Below are 19,886 nucleotides of genomic sequence, written 5' to 3'. Positions count from 1 at the left end.
TCAGGATGGTAGATACCTTACAGGGTAATTAGATTCAAAACATAGAGAACCCCTCTAGGCAAAACCTTAAGTTACAAAAAGGATACACAGACAGAAATAGTTATTCTATTCAGCACAATTCTTTTCTCAGCCATTTAAAGAAATCATAATCTAACACATACCTAGCTAGATTACTTACTAAAAGTTCTAAGACTCCATTCCTCGTCTATCCCCGACAAAAGCAGCATATAGACAGACCGAGACCCTTTGTTTCTCTCCCTCCTCCCAGCTTTTGAAAGTATCCTGTCTCCTCATTGGTCATTTTGGTCAGGTGCCAGCGAGGTTATCTTTAGCTTCTTAACCCTTTACAGGTGAGAGGATTTTTCCTCTGGCCAGGAGGGATTTCAAAGGGGTTTACCCTTCCCTTTATATTTATGACAGCCACGATTTTCAAAATTGACTGCCTAACGTCAGGCTCCTAAATCCATAATTAGGCACTTAAGTCCATGTTATGTCAATCGGAGCAATTGGTCACTCATCACTTCAGAAAATCAAGTCAGTTGTTTAGTTGCCTAAGTGTGGACTTTGGAGCCCAACTATGTGCATCTGTTTTTGTAAATCTTAGCTATGATGTATGTCTGTATAAAAGTACGCATATATACAGAAATCACTGAAATTTTGCCTTATTTGGAGTAGAACACAGTATCTGTTTAGTAGCATCTCTCAACACTACTCAACAGTTTAAACAAGAAAGTGAAGAGTACATCTATATGACATCTTTAAGTGAAAACATTTTCAATGGGGCCATACTCAAGACCCTGGCAAGGCTCAAACAGATTTCTTCAACATGGCTGTGAAACCACTAAAAATGTATAGTTTTTGGCACAAAATCATGTTAAGCACTTTTAAACACTATTTTCCATAACTAGTTTAAAATTTGTGATGTGAACGAAAGCTTACATGACAAATCAGTAAGTGGCTGCTCAGAGTAATCATTCCAAAGAATAGAAGTACTTGTGGCACCTTAGAGACTAACAAATTTATTTGAGCATAAGCTTTCGTGATGCATCCGATGAAGTGAGCTGTAGCTCACGAAAGCTTATGCTCAAATAAATTGGTTAGTCTCTAAGGTGCCACAAGTACTCCTTTTCTTTTTGTGAATACAGACTAACACGGCTGCTACTCTGAAACCTGTCATTCCAAAGAATGGAGAAAATGGGATGGTGATTTTTAGTAGCTTTACTTTGTGAAATCAGCACCACAAAGTTATGGAAATTTATAATAGGTTTTGTGGAGCTATGGTACTGAAGTTATGTATTCAACAAAATAATATAAATAAATAAATAGAAATTGTCGTCTGGTGGCTTCCAAAGAAGACAGCCTCTCATAGACTGAGTCAACAATAGAGAGACAAGGTGGGTGAGGTAATATCTTGTATTGGACCAACTTCTGTTGGTGAGAGAGAGACAAGCTTTCAAACTTACACAGAGCTCTTAAGAAGAAGAGCTCTGTGTAGGCTCAAAAATTTGTCTCTCACACTAGCAGAAGTTACTCCAATACAAGATATTACCTCACCCACCTTGTCTCACTAATATCCTGCAATCGACACTGCTACAACAACACTGCATATGAGTCAAGAATGTTCTGTTCACATTATTGTTTCACACCCAGTCACAGTTGGAGAGAGCATACATTATGTACTTGCAAATTTAGTTTTATTTGTATTTATTTTTACATTTATGAAACATGCTCATTTCCTGGTCTCTTAGCTGAAATGCAGTAATAAAACAATACTTAAAATAACAAATTTACCATTGTTGATGAAGTTTCTACCTCAAAATATATCTCCACCATTCTTTCCAACACAAGAAAATGCCTTTGTAAAAAGATAGGTCTTACATCATGTTCTGATGCTCACCACAGGGAAAGCAAGTTCCAAAGTTGAGTGCCCTCCATTGAGAAATCAAGGGATCCCACAGTTGAAAGCTCTGATTGTAATACTGCTTACTTGAGGGTATTGTATAACATATGCAAAAGGCCTAGTTAAATTTATACAAATAACCCATAAATAATAGTCATAGCCTTTCACCGTATCTTGGTCATGTTATGACATCAGGTAATAAGTAAAAAACATTTTGGAAGTTGGGAATAAATGGGTGATTTACTGGAGCCAAAAGTTCCAAGTTAATACCAGTTTTCACTTCCGATTGTATCGTATTTAGAGACTTCAAAAAGTATTAGCATCCTTTGTCCCCAAAAGAGAATCCTTAATCTTGCAGGAAACAATCTGAGATGTCCTTCCCTCATAATGATTTCCTAATAATGTCAAAGACCATTCTTTTCATCTATGCCAAGTAACTCATTTCCATGGGAAACAGAATTTTAGGCTATTCTAAAGTCAATGTGACAGATTCTAGCCCCCACTGAAGCCTGTATGCTTTGCTCTGATGACACAAAGGGTATGTCTTCACTGCATCTGGACAGGAGCCTTCCAGTCTCGGTTCACAGACTTGAGTTTCCGCTGTAAAAATAGCTTTGTAGAATTGTGGCTGGAGCTCAGGGACTCAAGTGTGATGGGCAATGTCAAAGCAACATTTACACAGCTGTTTTTAGCATGCTAGCACGAGCCCCTCAAACGCAAGTCTGTGGACCTGATCTGGGAGGCTTGCTCCAAGATGCAGTGTGGAAATACCCAAAAGGGCCAGAAGGTTTCAACTAAGGATTCCCTGAGCATGGGAGAATCTCTGGCTGGCATAGAGCCAGTGTAACAACACTTCCCAACAGCTCAGGCATAAGAAGTGCATTAGAACAGCCTTCAGACTGCTCCAATTTGTGATGGGGCTTAAATTGGCCCATAGCCAACCTGGGGGTAGGGAACTTGCAAAATGAATTAAAGAGTTGCCTGTGCATCCCCTTTTCCCTCACTCAGCGGTGTTGAGCAGAGGTAAAGTGTACTTGAGAGTCTGGGTCACAATGTAAAAGTTTCCTTGCTTCTTGAAGAAGCCCATTCCTATATCTGGAACTAAACAGGTTCAATAGAAATGTGTATAGAGTTTACTCATTGACCAGATGGAAGTGCAGTGTGTCCTTATGTATGTAAATAGAATAGTCATCAACGTTTACATCAATTCCATGGACAGACACTGTCTACAAAATCAATATCCAGATATTCTTCACATTTGGGTGGTGAAGAAAAGAAAGTTACTTACGAGAAACTGTTCTTTCATTGGTAATGACTCTACTACTGCTCTCCAAGAGTTTATACACACACTTTTCCAAGATTAACATCTTATTAGAGCAAGAGGTGTATTTTTTGATGCCTGTCTTCTTGACTTCACCCATTATGCCAGGCAACAAAAGTCCCCCCACAGTTTGGACTAACAAGAATTGATTTAAAAATTGTCAAAAACAAGCACTATTAACTTTAACACATTAATATGTGTAAGTCTAACTGTTGTAAACTAATGAGGGAAGTAGGGACTGGTTCTGTGACTGCACTGATTGTTGGGAAATGAAGAAAGAGGAGGCAGGATTTTTTACAGCTTTGAATAGTTATGAAATTTGCATGCCACACAACACCTAATTGCCAGGCTATAAAGCCAGTTTGAGTCTCCAAATGTTCTAACCTGTATCACAAATTGATATTTTCACTAATATACCCAGGTCTTTTCCCTCCTCTGTCATTTCCAACTGATGAGTCCACAGCTTATAGCAAAAAAGTCTTATAGTCTGTAAGTACACAATCTTTCACTTTGGACTATTAAATTTCATCCCATTTGTATTATTCCAGTCCTCAAGGTCATCCAATTCTTCTAGTAGAATATTCGATCCTCCTCTGTATTGATGATGCCTCCCAACATTGTTTCATGAGAACATTTCATTAGCACTCTCCTACCTTTTGTGTCAAGGTCATTAAGTAAAAATAAGATTTGCCTGAAAATCGATCCATGAGGAACTCCACTAGTAACCTCCCTCCTGACCAATAGTTTTCCTTTTAGCACAACCTATAGTTGCTTCCCCATTAACTAGTTCCTTACAATTCCTGTACTAATCCCCAGCTTCTCCAGTTTGACTAATGATTTCCTGTGTGATACCATATCAAATGCTTTACTGAAGTCCAGATAGATTAGATGTACCATATTTAGCTGGTCTTAAAACATTAGTTATCTTACAAAGAAGGATATCAGCTTAGACTGGCATGATCTACCGCTGGCAAACGTATGTTGCATTTTATCCCATTTTCCTTCATGTCTTTAGTTATTCTTTTCTTTAAAATGTGTTCTGAAACCTTGCATACTATTGAGGTCAGACTAGCAGGTGCATAGTTGACTGGCTTATTTTTTCCTTCTTTCTTAAATATAGGTACTATATTTTCTATTCTCCAGTCATACCATACCACCTCCAGTTTAACAGAAAAAATGAAAATCTTTGGTATCAGAATTACAATTTTATGTGACAGTTCTTTCAGTATTCTGGGATGCAGTTTATCCGCTCCCCTGTTACCCCTCCCAATCTGAGTACATTAAATTATTTTTGAGTTTTGCTTCCATCTTGAATGTGGTAATTTCTATATACTCATTCCCATTAACCATCTTGCCTTTTCCCCCATGTTCAACATTAGCATCCTTATTGAAAACTGAGGCAAAGTATTCATTTAGTTTTGCAGTCTTATTATCCATATTATAGCTAGATTATCCTTAATTTCTCACCCATCCTCACTGCATAGTGGCTGCCCACTTCTTTTTATTTATATGGCTAAAGAGTTTTTTACTATTTGTTTTAATTTCTGTTGCAAGGTATCACTCAGCTTGACTTTTGGCAATTCTTATTTTATCCCTACACTTTCTGACCTCCAAGGTATAGCTTTCTTTGCTGATCAGTCCCTTTCTTTTTAGGATTTTGCTTATTCCTAATATCCTTTTTGAAGTGGTTATTCATTTAGTAAATGCCGGAGTCCATCCGTACATGCTTCGGATGCAAATTCCAGATAGTTTCTGCACCTTTAACTTAAATAAATTTCAAGCCTCCTGCATGTTTAAGGCCTTGAGATCATCAGTCTAGTTTACTTCACAAACTGGTTCCCTTAATTTCTCAACATTTGCCCTTTTGAAATTAAACACTTTAGTTACCAACCAGTTTTTTTGATTGTCCTTCCATTTAATTTCAATAGAATCAACTCTTGATCATTGAATTCAAGGTTATTTTCTACAAATAGAATGTCTATAATGTCTTCGTTACTTATCCAAGCCAAATCTAAAAAAGCATCACCTCTTGTTGGTTCATTACTATTTGAAGACGTGTCTGCTGGCATCCAGGAATAACTGGGTCACACCATTATTAGTAATATTTGTTCTCCAGTCTATATCTAGGAAGTTAGTCTTCCATAACGACACAATTTTTGTTAGTATTTATCTCTCTCATAACATCAAAGAGATCTCCGTCCATTTCCAGATTCCACCCTGGGGGAGGGGAGGGATCTAGAGCAGACCCCTAACACTACCTTAATAGAATCTCTTATACAATCTTTCCCCAAAGTGATTTTGAGACAAACTGATTCTTTTTTATCCATGCTGATGTTATCACTTCTTATTTCTTGTGTCTGCCACATCATTGAGGTACAATGCTTCTGATTTCCTTACTGTACCACATCATTGGTGTACAGTGGTACCCCACCACATTTACCTTTATTTTTTTCTCTCTTGAGAAGCACATATCCATCAATACCTCTATTCCAGTCACAACTGCAATTCCACCATATTTCTGTTATCTTTATACTATTTGGTTTTGCATCCTGCACCAGTAATACTAGTTCCAGTATTTTGTTGCCCAGGCTTCTTGCATTAGTGTACAAATATCTCATCTGACTTCAGAATATTTCCTAGACAGATTAAATATAATCCTTTCACTATTCGTATCATCTACCTGACTATTCCTCCCATCAGTATTATTACTCTTTTTGTTTGGGGTCCATACTCCTACCCTCTGGAGTTCCTTTTTCCTGTACTAAATCCTCATTTACATGCAATGCTGCTGTCAGATGCTCTGGGCCTGGCTGGAGCCCAGTGGGGCAGGAAGAAGAAAGTGCGGAGAGGAAGGAGAGATCTGATAATAATCTGGCTGGGCAAAGAGACTAGCTAAATTTATATGTGGAATTTAACCAGACTATTGCTATCAAGGATAGGTGGTACTCATTAACTTGTATTTCTTCTTAAAAGGAATATTTGAAAGAGCTGCTGTCTTGTGGGAATTCTTCTGAAGAGGATGTAATGCCCATTGAACATTCACATTTGACACTGAGGAGCGCACAAGAGCAGCCTGTTTTCAATCCTTTCCAGGTGCACCGCCAATATTGTGCAAATGTGTTTGATCAGGTAAGTGAAAGTTTTTGAAATTTTCAAGTCCTATCAATGAAAATATCACATATTCTGATATAAGGAATGCAGGTCATACCTACACAGTGAGGCAGTCCTGGAAAGCAGTGACTCTGAAAATAATTTTCAACATGATTTCTCAACTGTAACGCTGTGGCAAAAAGAGCTAATGTGATCCTTGTCTGTATAAACAACGGAGTAGTGAATAGGGTTAGGGAGATTATTTTACTTCCGGATGTGGCATTGCTGAAATCGACCCTGGAATAGTGTGTGCAGTTCTGGTGTTCACATTTTTAAAAGGATGTTGAAAAATTGGAAAGGGTGCAAAAAAGAGAGACAAAAATTATTTGAAGGGTGGAAAAAATGCCTTTCAATCTGTTTACCTATTCAAAAAGAAGATCAAGAGTTGACTTGATTACAGCATACAAGTAACTTTACAAGGAGAGAATAACAGATACTAAAGGGCTGTTTAATCTAGTGGAGGAAGGCCTAACAACAACCTATGGCTGGAAGATGAAGCCAGACAAATTCAAAATGGAAAAAAAAGGCAAACATTTTTAACAATGGGGGTGATCAACTGTTGAAACAAGCTATCCCAGGAAGTGGTGGATTCTCCATTTCTTGAAGGCTTCAGATCAAGACTGAATATCTTTCTGAAAAATTTTCTTCAGCCAAACACAAGTTATTGTCCTTAATACAGGGGTAACTGGGTGAAATTTAGTAGCCTGTGATATATGGGAGGTCAGACTAGATGATCTAATGGTCACTTCTGGCCTTAAACTCTATGAAACTATGATGACATTTATGGTAGGTGTTGAAATCATGATAATGAACTAATTGGCATAGGCACAAACTTCATAAAATTGCTTGGGTGCTTGCTGCCTCTAAAGTGCTGACAATTCTAACCCATTTGTATTATGCAAGGGGGTTGTCATTGACACATTTCCGCCCTCCTCCCCCCGTTCTTTTATCTGTATTGTTGCTGTGATGTGGATCTCATGTACTTGAGGAATTTGTATTCTTTTACCTATAACTACATTACTTCAGTATGAACACAGGAAGCACATTTTTATGGATGATTTTTCATTATCTTGATGCAATGGACTGGGTCTCTCTGTTGAAGACAGTGACAAAGCTTGAAGCGCATATTTGGGAGAAATGATGAAAAAACATCCATAAAATACAGTACCTGATGACAGCCATTGTCAAAAATACGAGACACTATAGTAATGGTTGCATTGGAAATATATAGATAGGTACAGATTAAATAGAAAAAAAAGACAAAAGTATGTATTTCCGATATTCATATTAGGCTAATCAGGTAAAATGTTAAGGTATCCAATTCCAGAAACTAGTACCTTGCCAGGTCAGCAGGTTTTTTTTTTTGTTTTGTTTTTTTTAAATTAGATCTAAGGTAAAATCATCAAAACTCCCTAAGTCTGAGAACGGCACTTAGGGTACAAATCTCAAAAGTCACTTTTAAAATGGGATTTATGTGCCTAGATCATGTAGGCACTTTTGAAAAATTTATTCGGAGACTTTGCCAATCTTCTTAATCCCTTTAGGCACCCCCACAATTTCAAATGGTAATATAAATGCTGATTTTTTAAACTGTTACACTGAAGTACGCACTAAAAACTTCTTCCTCTAGACAACCCTTTATCTTTTTTCAGTACAAATTTGTTTGGTATTTCAGTAAAGATATCACCTCTGCTCTCTTTAGTGATGGCTAAAGACAAGTTTCACTGTATATGCCATTTTCTAAATATTGTTAATAGATATTTAATCCATGTGATGTATTTCAGTGAAAGTGTTAATGGTGTGAATGATGGAGATGAATACTAATTTGAGACTCTTGACCCCTGTTGAACTAGTTTTAAGCCTGTGTTGCTCTTTCTTGTTCCACAAGTCCCTTTGTAAATATCCTAAATGAAGAGGACTCAAGGGAGGAATTACTTGTCTTAGACAACTGGGAAAAAAATTAAATGGTGTCCAAATTTGGAACGCAGATAATATTTTTATCGTGCCTGTTATAGGTCTTGCCTACATTCATTAATAGTGAGTAGAATAAGACCTTCAAATACTGACAACTCAGGGCAGAATTCTTTTGCTATATGACAGAGTTGCAGTGCTCCATTAATCAGCAGGTGACAAGAGATAGTTCATATTGGATTGTGTTGGATTCCAGAAATTTTAGCATAAAATCTGTTTTTCAGAACTTGGAAAACTGTCCAAGCATTTAAATAAAAATAATTAATGGACTATAGACCTTAAAGTATCATGTGTCAAACCTATTAGTCAGTAAATCAACTTGCTTCCTGAAATTAATTTTACTATTAAAGAAGTTACCTTATTTTATTTCCTTAAAAATATACTTTTAACACATGAATATAGGAACTGCCATACTGGAATAGACCGATGGTCAGTCTAGTCCATTATCTGGTCTCTGCCAGTAGCTACTACTAGATTCTTCAGAGGACAGTACAAGAAAACTCATAATGGACAATTATTCTGCCTAAATTTCTTCTTATCCCCATCAGTCAGTGGTTGTCCTCTCTCCTGAAGCATGAGAGTTTATAAAATCTCTGATCTGTTTCTTTATTTTTACCATATATAATTTAAGTATATATATGTTTTCATTACCCACATAAATGATGAATCCTTGTTTGAATCCCACTAAGCCTCTGGCCTTCACAATATCTTTTGTCAGTGAGCCAATTATGCATTGTGTAAGAGTATTTCCTTCTATCAGTTTTATACTCGTTGCCTTTCAATTCCAAAGACTGTGCCTTAGTTCTTCTATTATGAGAGGATAAATAGGAGTGCCAACTTTGTGTTTATTCAGGATTCTGTGTATTCCATGGCACAGTGGCACTAAATTCAGGAACAAGAGCAGCTGAATTCTGCAGCACTGTTAACTTACTCTATTCCCATAAAATCCTCTTCATTAACAATCCCTTCCCTCCCGCACAGCCCATTACCACTGGGTTTGGATTAGCCTAAATAAGCCAGGAAGTGGGTGAACCAGAAGAGTATGCTGGCCTGCCTGGAGAGTGTTGCCAGGGATAAGCCTCTTAAGCTGGTTACAGGCTCCCACTTCCTGGCACTCAGCAGAGAGAGGTTTGGAGACAGGTCTCTTGAACAACAAGATAGCCAATATCCATGAAGCTAGGCTACCTAAGGAATATAATGGGGGAAAAATATCATAGAAAATAATCCTTTACAAAAATATTTATTGACAAATTTGTTTTCTATCAGTACTTTTGACTAGGGCCCATATTAAAAATAAATATAAATGAAAAATGTGTCAATTAATATTTTCACTGTGTTCTTCAGGTGAATGGACTCCACACTCCAGCCCCATAAGCCTCCGTTCCCCAATTAATTCTCCCTAGAAAGCAAGAGGTAGCTGCAGGGTGGAACTGATAGGGCAAGGAGACAGAAAACAAAATGTCTGGTACCTGCCTGCAACAATATGGGATTCTCATGCAAAAATGCTGAATCCTGCAGCATCTTCAAAAAAGGATAGATTTTGCAGCAGGTTCTATGGCTGTGGAATCACAAAACACGTAGGGGCCCTATTTTTACCATTCATTATTTTATATACCTATGTCATGTCCCCTCTTTTTTTTGACAGGTTTCAGAGTAACAGCCGTGTTAGTCTGTATTCGCAAAAAGAAAAGGAGTACTTGTGGCACCTTAGAGACTAACCAATTTATTTGAGCATGAGCTTTCGTGAGCTACAGTGAGCTGTAGCTCACGAAAGCTCATGCTCAAATAAATTGGTTAGTCTCTAAGGTGCCACAAGTACTCCTTTCCTCTTTTTTTTGTTTTCTCTAAACAAAGCAGTTCCAAACTTTTCAGTCTCCCTTCATGTACAATTCTTGTTGTAGTTTTTTTTTTTAACCTCTTAACATTTTCAACATCGATTTCTGTACCCCTTCTGTTTCTACATTGAGCAGAGGACTACATTGAGCTGCCCACAATGACTGCCAGGTCTTTTTCCTTCGGGGCTACAGTTAAAATAGAACACAGAAATATGTATGAATAGTTCAAATTATTCCTTACAATGTGCATTACTTTACATTTGTCAACACTGAATTTCATCTGCCACCTTGGGTTTTTCCTGGCAGCTTCTCTAGTCTTGAGTAACCCAACTGATTTTGTGATATTTGTAAGCTTTGCCACTCACTCTTTATTCACCTATTTTACCACATCACTGAACAACAGTGGTTTAGGGCAGACTTTGGAGCCACGCCCTGTTATCTTTTTGCCATTATGAAATTTTATCGTTTGTTTTTACTCTTTGTTTTCTGTGTTATAGCCAGTTTCTAATACAAGACAATACTTTTCTTCTCACCCCACGACTACTTGGTTTCCTTAATATAAGTTCTTGTTATGGATTTTTTCAAAGCCTGTTTAATGGTCTTTTAAACTGCCTTCAAAAAAGTCCATAACAAGAACTAATAAACTAAATCAACAGGTTGTCTCTTATTTGCTATCTTGTTGACATATGCAAAGAATTATGGTAGATTAGAAAGCATGATTTTCCTTTTCTGAAGCCGTGCTACATTGTCCCCATCATATCATGTTCATCAAGAGGCTTAATAATTCTTTTTAATTATAATTTCAGCCAGTTTACCTGGTCCTGAAATAAAGTTCGCTGCTCTGTACACCCCAGGATCAACCATTGCAATTTAATTAAATATTATGTGGATTTGTTATCTTCCGGCCCTTTGGTTTAGTAGCTAATTTGAGAGAGAGCGCATAATTACTGTTCACAATTCATCCACTTTATTTTTACATTTCTTCAGAACTCCTGATGTTTACCATCTAGTTGTAGCAACTTGTTACTCTGAATTTTATCACTTTGTCCTGACATCTCAATCTCTAACAGTGCCTCTTTTTTGCTACCTAATAAGAGTAAGGCTCAGGTCATGCAGCTCCTCAATGGATCTGTTGTGAAGGCTGCTTCAAAGAAATCATTTAGCTTATCTCAGGTGATTTTACCTTCCTTCACTACTCCTTTACTTGACAACCAGACTGACCAGTTCTCTCCCAGGCTTCCTCCTTCTATTACATTTACAAAGTTTCTTGGTTGGTTTTTTTTTTCTTTCTGTTTGCTCGTCAAATCCCCTCTTTTTAGCCCTTCTAATTTCACTTATCTTCGATGTTCTTTTTTTATTCTGTGTGTAGAATGAATGACTACTTGAGTTTACAGTTAGAACATTGGAGCACTGTCTTTCCTGTTTCCATCCCCTCCCTCTTTAACTCTCTTTCCTCCCTCTTCATTAACTCCTTCCATCTCTCATCTCATTCTTGATAGACTTTTTCCTCCTCATTCATTCTTAATCAGACATTCACTTCCACCATCCACTTTCTTCCCCATTTACTCACTTATTCTCTTTTACTTTCCCTGCCCCTCTCTCCTGCTCTTCCTTTCTCTATCCTTCCCTCTCCCTGACTTTTATTGTGTGTGAGTGCATGAAGGAAGGATGGAGGGGGGTAAAAGAAAAGCGGAGAGACAGTGAGGGAACTAAAGCATCTAGGTGGAAGAGGAACCCTGGAGTATATTCAACTGTCTCCAGTAGCACCAGAGGTTCTGCGGGACTAGGGAACCCTGAAAATCTTGTTGGAAACTCTCCTTGCTTCAGTTTATGTTACATTACTTCCTATTGGCTTCATTTGGGCTGGATTTCCATTTTCTACAGGAGACTTGTTTGGCTTAAATAATCTCTTGAACCTTGCCATTTAGCCATATATATTAATATACATATATATGGGTATTTACCTTCCCTCTTCTTTTTCTGTTTAGGGGTTTACATAATTCCTGTTACTATTTATTATTGTATGGGAAAGTAGCCTCCATTCAGAGTCATAAGGATTTTAATTTCCCCATTTTTGACTGGCTTCCTCATCTTTTTTTTTTTTTTTTGAACTCCTAGCCAAATTTACTTTCACCATACTAATTTTGGGAGCGATCCCTCCCGCAAGTATATTGAAATTAATTGTATTATGGTCACTATTCCTTATTGGCTGAACTATAGTTAATAATGTTAATGTTATACAGCTACAAGTATTGCTTTGTAAGCATGATATTCTTGTATGACATCATTTGTCTGCATACAGTTATTGTAGGGTAGATTTTATTAATTAAATAAGCAACAGGGTATTTACCTGAGTTCATATTGTTTATATTTATAGGTATTTATAATAACCATCTGGTGATTGCAATGCCTTACACAACAATAGACGAGTAAAATATCTTGCACTAATTAAGATACAGCATGAATTCCAGCTACACCAAGTTCTTTCTCTTGATAAACTTTTTGCTGACAGTAGAAAATGTAAATTGCTACAATACATAAAAAGTTGCCAATTATTTTGCTTTTCAAATAGAGTCAAGCTCTCAGAGAAAGTGACTGGGCAAAATGCCATTAACAGTTGGAAGAATAACGACTCAAAAAATTGATTTATCTTTTTATAAATAATGGCTACATCCCCAAATGGATTTATAAATTAATTGCTGTCTTATTGGAATAAAAACCTTCTTCTATGGACATGATTGATGTCATCTGTCTAAGTCCTTGTTCTAGACCCCCCTCCTTCTTAGTTAGTCTATCACAGCTGGAGCTTTAATTTACTGATCATATTAACTCTGATTAATAACTAACAATAGCTTCTTCCCATACCTCAACAGTCAGCCATTACTGAATGGAACTGGGATTGGTCAATCTTGCTGCCAAGTTATCTGGGACTGAATCAGATGACCTTCAGGGCACTGCTGGCACACAGGTAATATGATTCTTATATAGAATGTCTGTACTTTCCAATTTTTGGTCTTACTTTATAATGGACTATACATTAAAGTTAATTTTGACACCAATTGTAAAATAATTGGGAAATATATTTTTAAACTACAGAATTTTAAAATGTCAATTGTTTGAAAGGATAGTTTTTCTGTATTTGGAATGCGATGAGAAAGTCTAGTGATAAATGTATAATTTACAATTTATAATTTTTATCTCAAGGGGTAAAAGCTTGTGTTTTTTGTGATTAAGATTCCAGAATTTGTTTGCCTTTGTCCACAAGCAGTACTTTACACAGTAATAAAAGCAAATTTTTGCTTTTCCAAATCCATAATACTCATATAAATTTCAGCTGTGTAGCACAGAACTCAGGGGGAATGCTTGTTAAAATAAGCGATGAAGGCCTAAATTCAGTGATGTCATGGCAAACAATAGCTATAGCACAGAAACATTAATTTAAATTGTTTAAAAATAATGCAACACAAATTTTACTTAACGATACTAACAGTTCCTCTTTAAAATGACATTTTTGTCTTTTAAAATTGCAGTGCTTAATGAACAGCAAGGATATTTAATGCAAAACAAATGATATTCTTACAACTCACAGACTGTTGATAGGTCTGCATGTAAAATACTGTACGTCCTTTGCAGGTAGTATTTGTATGCTGTATTTGTGTCTTACCCTATCAGATATAACAAAAATAGTAATTTTGTCCTTGGTATAGGACAAATTTAAGTATGCATGGTAAATCATCTTACTTATATATTTAAGGTATTTCTAAGGTGCCTATGGCCTCTATTTGTATGAAAGGAAGCTGATATCTTTGGAGCAATGAATGCTCCTTTCTAATATGTATAGGGTTTCTCCTGTAATGTACTAATTTTGTATGTGTGAAGTTACCCTTTATTTACTAGCCTATGGACAGGATAAAGGGTCCTGCTACTACTGACATCCAGTGAGATATTCTTTAGCTGAAATGATGGTGATCCGTGACTTTTGGAGGTGAGGGGACCAGAGTTCTCCAGGCTCTGCAGAAACTGTGATTTGTTCAGTAATTGTTGTCTGCAACATATTGATTTGTTACATGTTGGTAGTGTGATGGATGTGAAAGCTCTGAAACTTGAAAAGATTATTTTATTGAGATGTGCCAGATGCTATGGGCAAAGGGATTGTTCATAAACGTGTGCATCTATAAATGTTATATGTATATTTGTGAGCTAGGGATAGTATACTCGTTCCATCAGGGAGAGTTACTGAGCTTCCACAGGGAACTAAAATCAGTGGGAGACAATTAATGCAAATCCTGGCACAGGTAAGCAACTCCAAAGAAGTACCACCCATTGGGCGGAAATGTGTATATTGGTACAGACTGGGTTCAAGAGGCCCAGCAGACAAATAACAGGATTTTGATATAAAGGAAGCTGAACTGATTTAGAGACCCTCACTTTGATCCAATATTTTCAAAACATTAATTTTTTAGTTAAACCAAAATTAATTGACAAAGATGTTACAATAGCAAAGAATGCACACTATGTCATTCCCTACTTACTGCTTACAACTGCCCTCAGTTAAAATGAAGGAATTTGTATTTTCTTTCTAAAACAAATACAAATTACTCAGTGTGTCTATAAACAAAAGGTATGACTCCAACCCACAACAGGAACTTAAGCTCTGAGGCTGGCTCTTATACTGCCCTGTTTGCTGATGTCATCAGCATGAGCCAAAGGCAGTGGAGAAGGGTTGGTGTGACTTACAGATGGAAGCTGCTCTCTCAGGCCACAACAACTCCCCTGTTGACTTATAATTTGTGTGATGAGTGTAAAGAGGAGTACCTGGTTTACCTTCTCTACACTACCTATTATTTTATATACCTCTGTCATGTCATCTATTGTTTGTCTCCTTTTTAAATTGAATTGTCATAATCTTGATCGTTTCTCCTATTTTGGAAGTCTCTCCATTAATTGTCCTTCTTTGGATTCATTCAGTTTTTGTTGTATCCTTATAGAGATGAGGTGAACAAAACTGAGCACATTATTTAAAATGAGGCCATACCATCAATTTATAAAACAGCCACTATAATATTTTCAGCATTATTTTCTATCAGTTTATTTAACATGTTCTAACATCTTTCTCCCCTTATTGGCTGCTGCTGTACAATGAGGATACATGTTTTCATCAAGCTGTCCACAGTGATGTCTAGTTCTAGTTCCCTTTTTAAGCTTAAATGTTGTCTATTTGACACTATGTTTACTAAGTACGCTCTGCTGATTCTCCTACAGTAGAAAAACTAAGCAAAAAGTGCTTATGGGACTCATTTACCAGGGAAATGCCTCCCCAACCTAGTTACTGACTGAGTGAGATTGGGACAAGTTTTGTCCCTGAGCCTGCAAGTAGTAGGCACATTAATTATTTGGCAGTTAGAGGAGGGTAAAAGGCTTCCAGTATAAAAGGGGCATGAATCTTCGCAAACTACTCAGTGCTGGCTCCACCTATGTGTTTGAATCCTGCCTCTCCTAGTCCTGTAAACCCTGAAATAAAAGTATATTTAGAAAATGTTTAAAAGAAATATCTTGGTTAGTGCTTTACATTAACTCAAGGTTGTATATAATGTAAAAGGTCATAGAGACCAACCTACTAAAGTAAGAAGGGCAGAGATCTGAGTTTAACCCATTAACAGATCAGACCTTCCAGAAACTTTGACCTAGTTTTCTTAACAATAGGGGGGAAAGGTGGTTAAACAGCAGTTCTTTCCATGGCTGATTTCAGATGCAATGTGTATATTTTTACATAGTTCTAGCTGTGAGAGTAGTTGGAATGGGAGGTAAAATATGGTTTTCAGTTACATTTGAAGTGTTATGTTTGAATAAGTATTCTCATTAATGATTTACAATATTAAACTAATTTATAATACATGTCTATGATTTTCACATGCATAAGAAAAATCCTACATGTCCACTGCCTTTTTTTTTTTTTTTGCCTTTCACATGATATAAATATGCAACACTTTTTTATATGCTCTTAGAGGTTTGCTTTTCCAAAAGTGAATCCCCTGGCTTTACTACACAAAATATATATTCAAACTAGAAGAACTACAGCCTTTAATCATAATTTAATATTGATATATTTCTCAACTTGTGAACAATTACAAATTTCATACAGCAAAAATATCTACTGCTATATTGCTAAGTGAGTAGGTATGTTGATTTATAATGTATAAATCCACTGTCTTTTTGAACACTTGCCTGTATATCCTGTACATTTGCACACATAGTGATATAGAATTGTCGGACTGGAAGGGACCTCAAGAGGTCATCTAGTCCAGTCCCCTAGGCTAATTCCAGGACTATGTATTATCTAGACCATCCCTGACAGGTATTTGTCCAACCTGCTCTTAAAAATCTCCAATGATGGAGATTCCATGACCTCCCTAGGCAATTTATTCCAGTGCTAAACCACTCTGACAGGAAGTTTTTCCTAATGTCCAACCAAAACTGCCCTTGATGCAATTTAAGCCCATTGCTTCTTGTCCTATCCTCAGTGGTTAAGAAGAACATTTTTTCTCCCTCCTCCTTGTAACCACCTTTTATGTACTTGAGAACATGGCTCCATTGAAAGGATTTGCTTTTTTAAAGCACTCATAAAAAGTAATCTCCACTCAGATTTTAGCACCTGCTTGCTCTCACACACATGCAAGTTAAAAGAAATACTTTCAGATCTCATTTGTATTTATTTTTAGAGAATTAAAACTGCTAATTTGCATGCTACTATAAATGTGAACAGTTGTGCTATTTTAATATCTGTGATGTAATCTACAGTTATGCTGGGGCTTGGGTGAAATCTCATTGATTTTGTTTGACTAGTAGCTAGCCAGCAGGCAGCAACCACAGAAGGTCTCATGTTAGTATGATCTATCCTGCTACTCAGATGAATTTGGAGGGGAGTCAACAACCTGACCATGCTTAACAAAACAAGATGGTCATGAGAAAAGCAGGACTCATGACGGGAAGTAACTGTCACAGGAGGACATTGGATGTTTCACCGTGCTCAGGTCCACCTCTCATATGTGAGTTCAGACCTCTCTATATAGGTATCTTCAACTGCTTGGTAGGCTTCTTGAAAGTAGAGCAGAGGTGCGTGTGTGTGTGTTTACGTAGTAAGTCAAAGGGGCTCATTATATCCTGTGGCAAATAATTTAGTTGCAGTGGTATCTGCTGCAAAACCTGCACAAACTCTGGTCCAGTTAGGATACCAGAATGGGCCATAGCCAAATCAAGATTGAATGTTACCTAATAAGACATGTCAGTGGCTTATCACACAGTGACACTGTCCTATGGGTGTATAGGCCTATACCAGATAGTGTACTGCTATGCTGGGGTCAGGGAGAGCATTCTAATCTGAGATAGTCTACAGTAGAGCCTAAGGGCTTTGGCCAGTGGGAAAACATTTCGATTGGGTTTGGTAAGGACTGTCCACATGCCTATTCTGTTTATACTAGCTGATGCTGGAAAAAGTTGCAGTATTTGTTTCCCAGTCAAGAGTTAGGTGATCTGATGAAATGTTTAACTATTTATTAAAGTCCACTGTAACTCGAATAAAATCATTGTTTTTTCTAGTCGAGAATTTTGAATTATTACAGAGCAAAATTGCATAGATTCTAGTGGATACACAGATACCATCTGTTGTGAATGGTACCCATATGGTGAACTATTTGTGGAAAATGTTTACATTAATAATGTTTATTGTGTTGATGATCATCTATATATCCAGAAAATGCTCTTTTAAAATCCAGTTTACCAACATGCTGAAATATTCATTTAGTACTGAAATTGAAAGGTGGGTCAGTGAGGTGAGCTGTGCTGTTAAATGCACTTTTTTGTCCACATCAAGATGTGATATGTCTCTAAAGATGTTTGAATCTGAAAAAGTGACAGATGTCAAGGTCAGGAAAAAAAGTGGCATGTCCCTGACAGTTTGGTTTTGTAGGAGAAACTCTAGTGGAGAAGTTTCAGAGTAACAGCCGTGTTAGTCTGTATTCGCAAAAAGTAAAGGAGTACTTGTGGCACCTTAGAGACTAACCAATTTATTTGAGCATGAGCTTTCGTGAGCTACAGCTCACTTCATCAGATGTGGTGAGCTGTAGCTCACGAAAGCTCATGCTCAAATAAATTGGTTAGTCTCTAAGGTGCCACAAGTACTCCTTTTCTTCTAGTGGAGAAGGAGTTCATAGATTCCAAGGCCAGAAAGGACCATTGTGGTCCTCTAATGCGCCCTACTGTATAACACCGAACATAGTACTCCCCCTCAAAAAAAAATTCCAGTTGCAGCTGGCATACCACAAAGAAGACATAGAGGATGTAAAAGGCAGCTAGCTAGAAAATTATTAACCATGTGCAAAACAGTTATGGAATAAGCGCTTTGTCCTGCAGTTATCTGAATCCCTACATCTTGATCACTGGGATCCCTTGGCCCCAGTAATTGGACTTTTCTGTGGCATCCCACCATGCATCTGTGAATGGGCGAGCCCTGATATCAAATAGCTTGTGTCAAGTCTTCAGGACTCCAACACCGTACAAGATTCATAGTTTACGATATATAATTCCCTTAACTAAATAAGATCTATCTGGCATAGTGAGCAATCACCACTTAATTGCATCCCAATAGTCCCTTCCTGTATAAAAGGAAATTTGTTGAGAAGAACTTGAAATGCAGGTTGAGAATGTCCATCTCCACATATTTACAACACAGATACAATATGCCTGAACAATTGTAGATTGTAGTGCATGTTTTCCCCTGAGAACCACAGAAATTCCTAATCCCCTAATATGATGCAGGACTTGTCCACCACACTAGAGCTCTCAGAACTACACCCTGGGAAACAGATCTGGTACTCACTAGGAAAAAAAGCAGATTTCTATCTATTACCCATTTTAACCTTTTTAATTAATCCTATTTGGTTGAGAAATATTGGATCTTTATCCTTAGATGAACAATTTTGATGACAATATAGGCAAAATGCCATTTGCCAGCTAACAGTGTTATCTATTATCACTGTGTGTTCTTGCTCCTTTGCCGTATGAATCACAGTGTGTCCAGTCAGTTGTGAGCCCTGCTAACTTATTTGCCCAATGGAGTAGATTTATCTACTTCTCAGTGAGCTCCTTCATAGAGCAATATGAGTGGAACTAAATAGTTAAACAGCATGAATTGTCAGTAATAAAGTTTCTTGACCTGGGCTATAACATATGGATGAAATATCTGGTAATCTCTTGGTGAATGGTCTTTATATGAAAGCCCATTATGGTTGTGGATATGGCTGACCGTGCTCTAAATGTATATGTGTTATACTGTCTGATGCCCAGCATCTCTTCTTAAAAACTCTCTCATTTAGCTGAGATTTACCCCATGCCCACTCAGTTCATCAATTCTACATGTGTCTAAGACTGTCATGTTGAATATTCATGGAAATGGAACTAAGTCACAAGCTTGTGCCCTACTAGTACCATCATCTGTAGCCCTGTAACAGGCCCACAGTTACGGCACAACTCAGCCCATAACTCTGCTCTACTTCTGTGTAAATGTTCATGCATTTTTCTGATTATTGCAGGACCTGCAGAACCCTTCATTGGTATGTAAAACAATTTTCCCCTTAAGAAGACTGGAAAAAGAGGAAGCTATCAGACCCTGATTGGCTATAGCTAATACGATTTCCCATATCTAACCTTCTAA

The 19,886-nt window shown here is 37.2% G+C and overlaps 1 protein-coding gene across 1 annotated transcript in view; it reads left to right on the top strand.

The window, feature by feature from the left end:
- The window catches only part of KIAA0825 (KIAA0825 ortholog), a 348,612-nt gene that overhangs the window by 144,498 nt on the left and 184,228 nt on the right, over positions 1-19,886 (top strand). Inside the window, exons 17-18 of the mRNA XM_077817196.1 lie at positions 6,195-6,350; positions 13,051-13,145. Coding sequence (XP_077673322.1) covers positions 6,195-6,350; positions 13,051-13,145 — 251 coding nt within the window. The remainder of the gene's footprint in view (positions 1-6,194; positions 6,351-13,050; positions 13,146-19,886) is intronic.

The sequence above is a fragment of the Eretmochelys imbricata genome, chromosome 5 (genome assembly GCF_965152235.1).
Source record: "Eretmochelys imbricata isolate rEreImb1 chromosome 5, rEreImb1.hap1, whole genome shotgun sequence".
In the NCBI taxonomy this organism is placed as follows: domain Eukaryota; kingdom Metazoa; phylum Chordata; order Testudines; family Cheloniidae; genus Eretmochelys; species Eretmochelys imbricata.
Note: the sequence above shows the minus strand (reverse complement) of the source record. Positions and strands in the feature narration are given on the sequence as shown.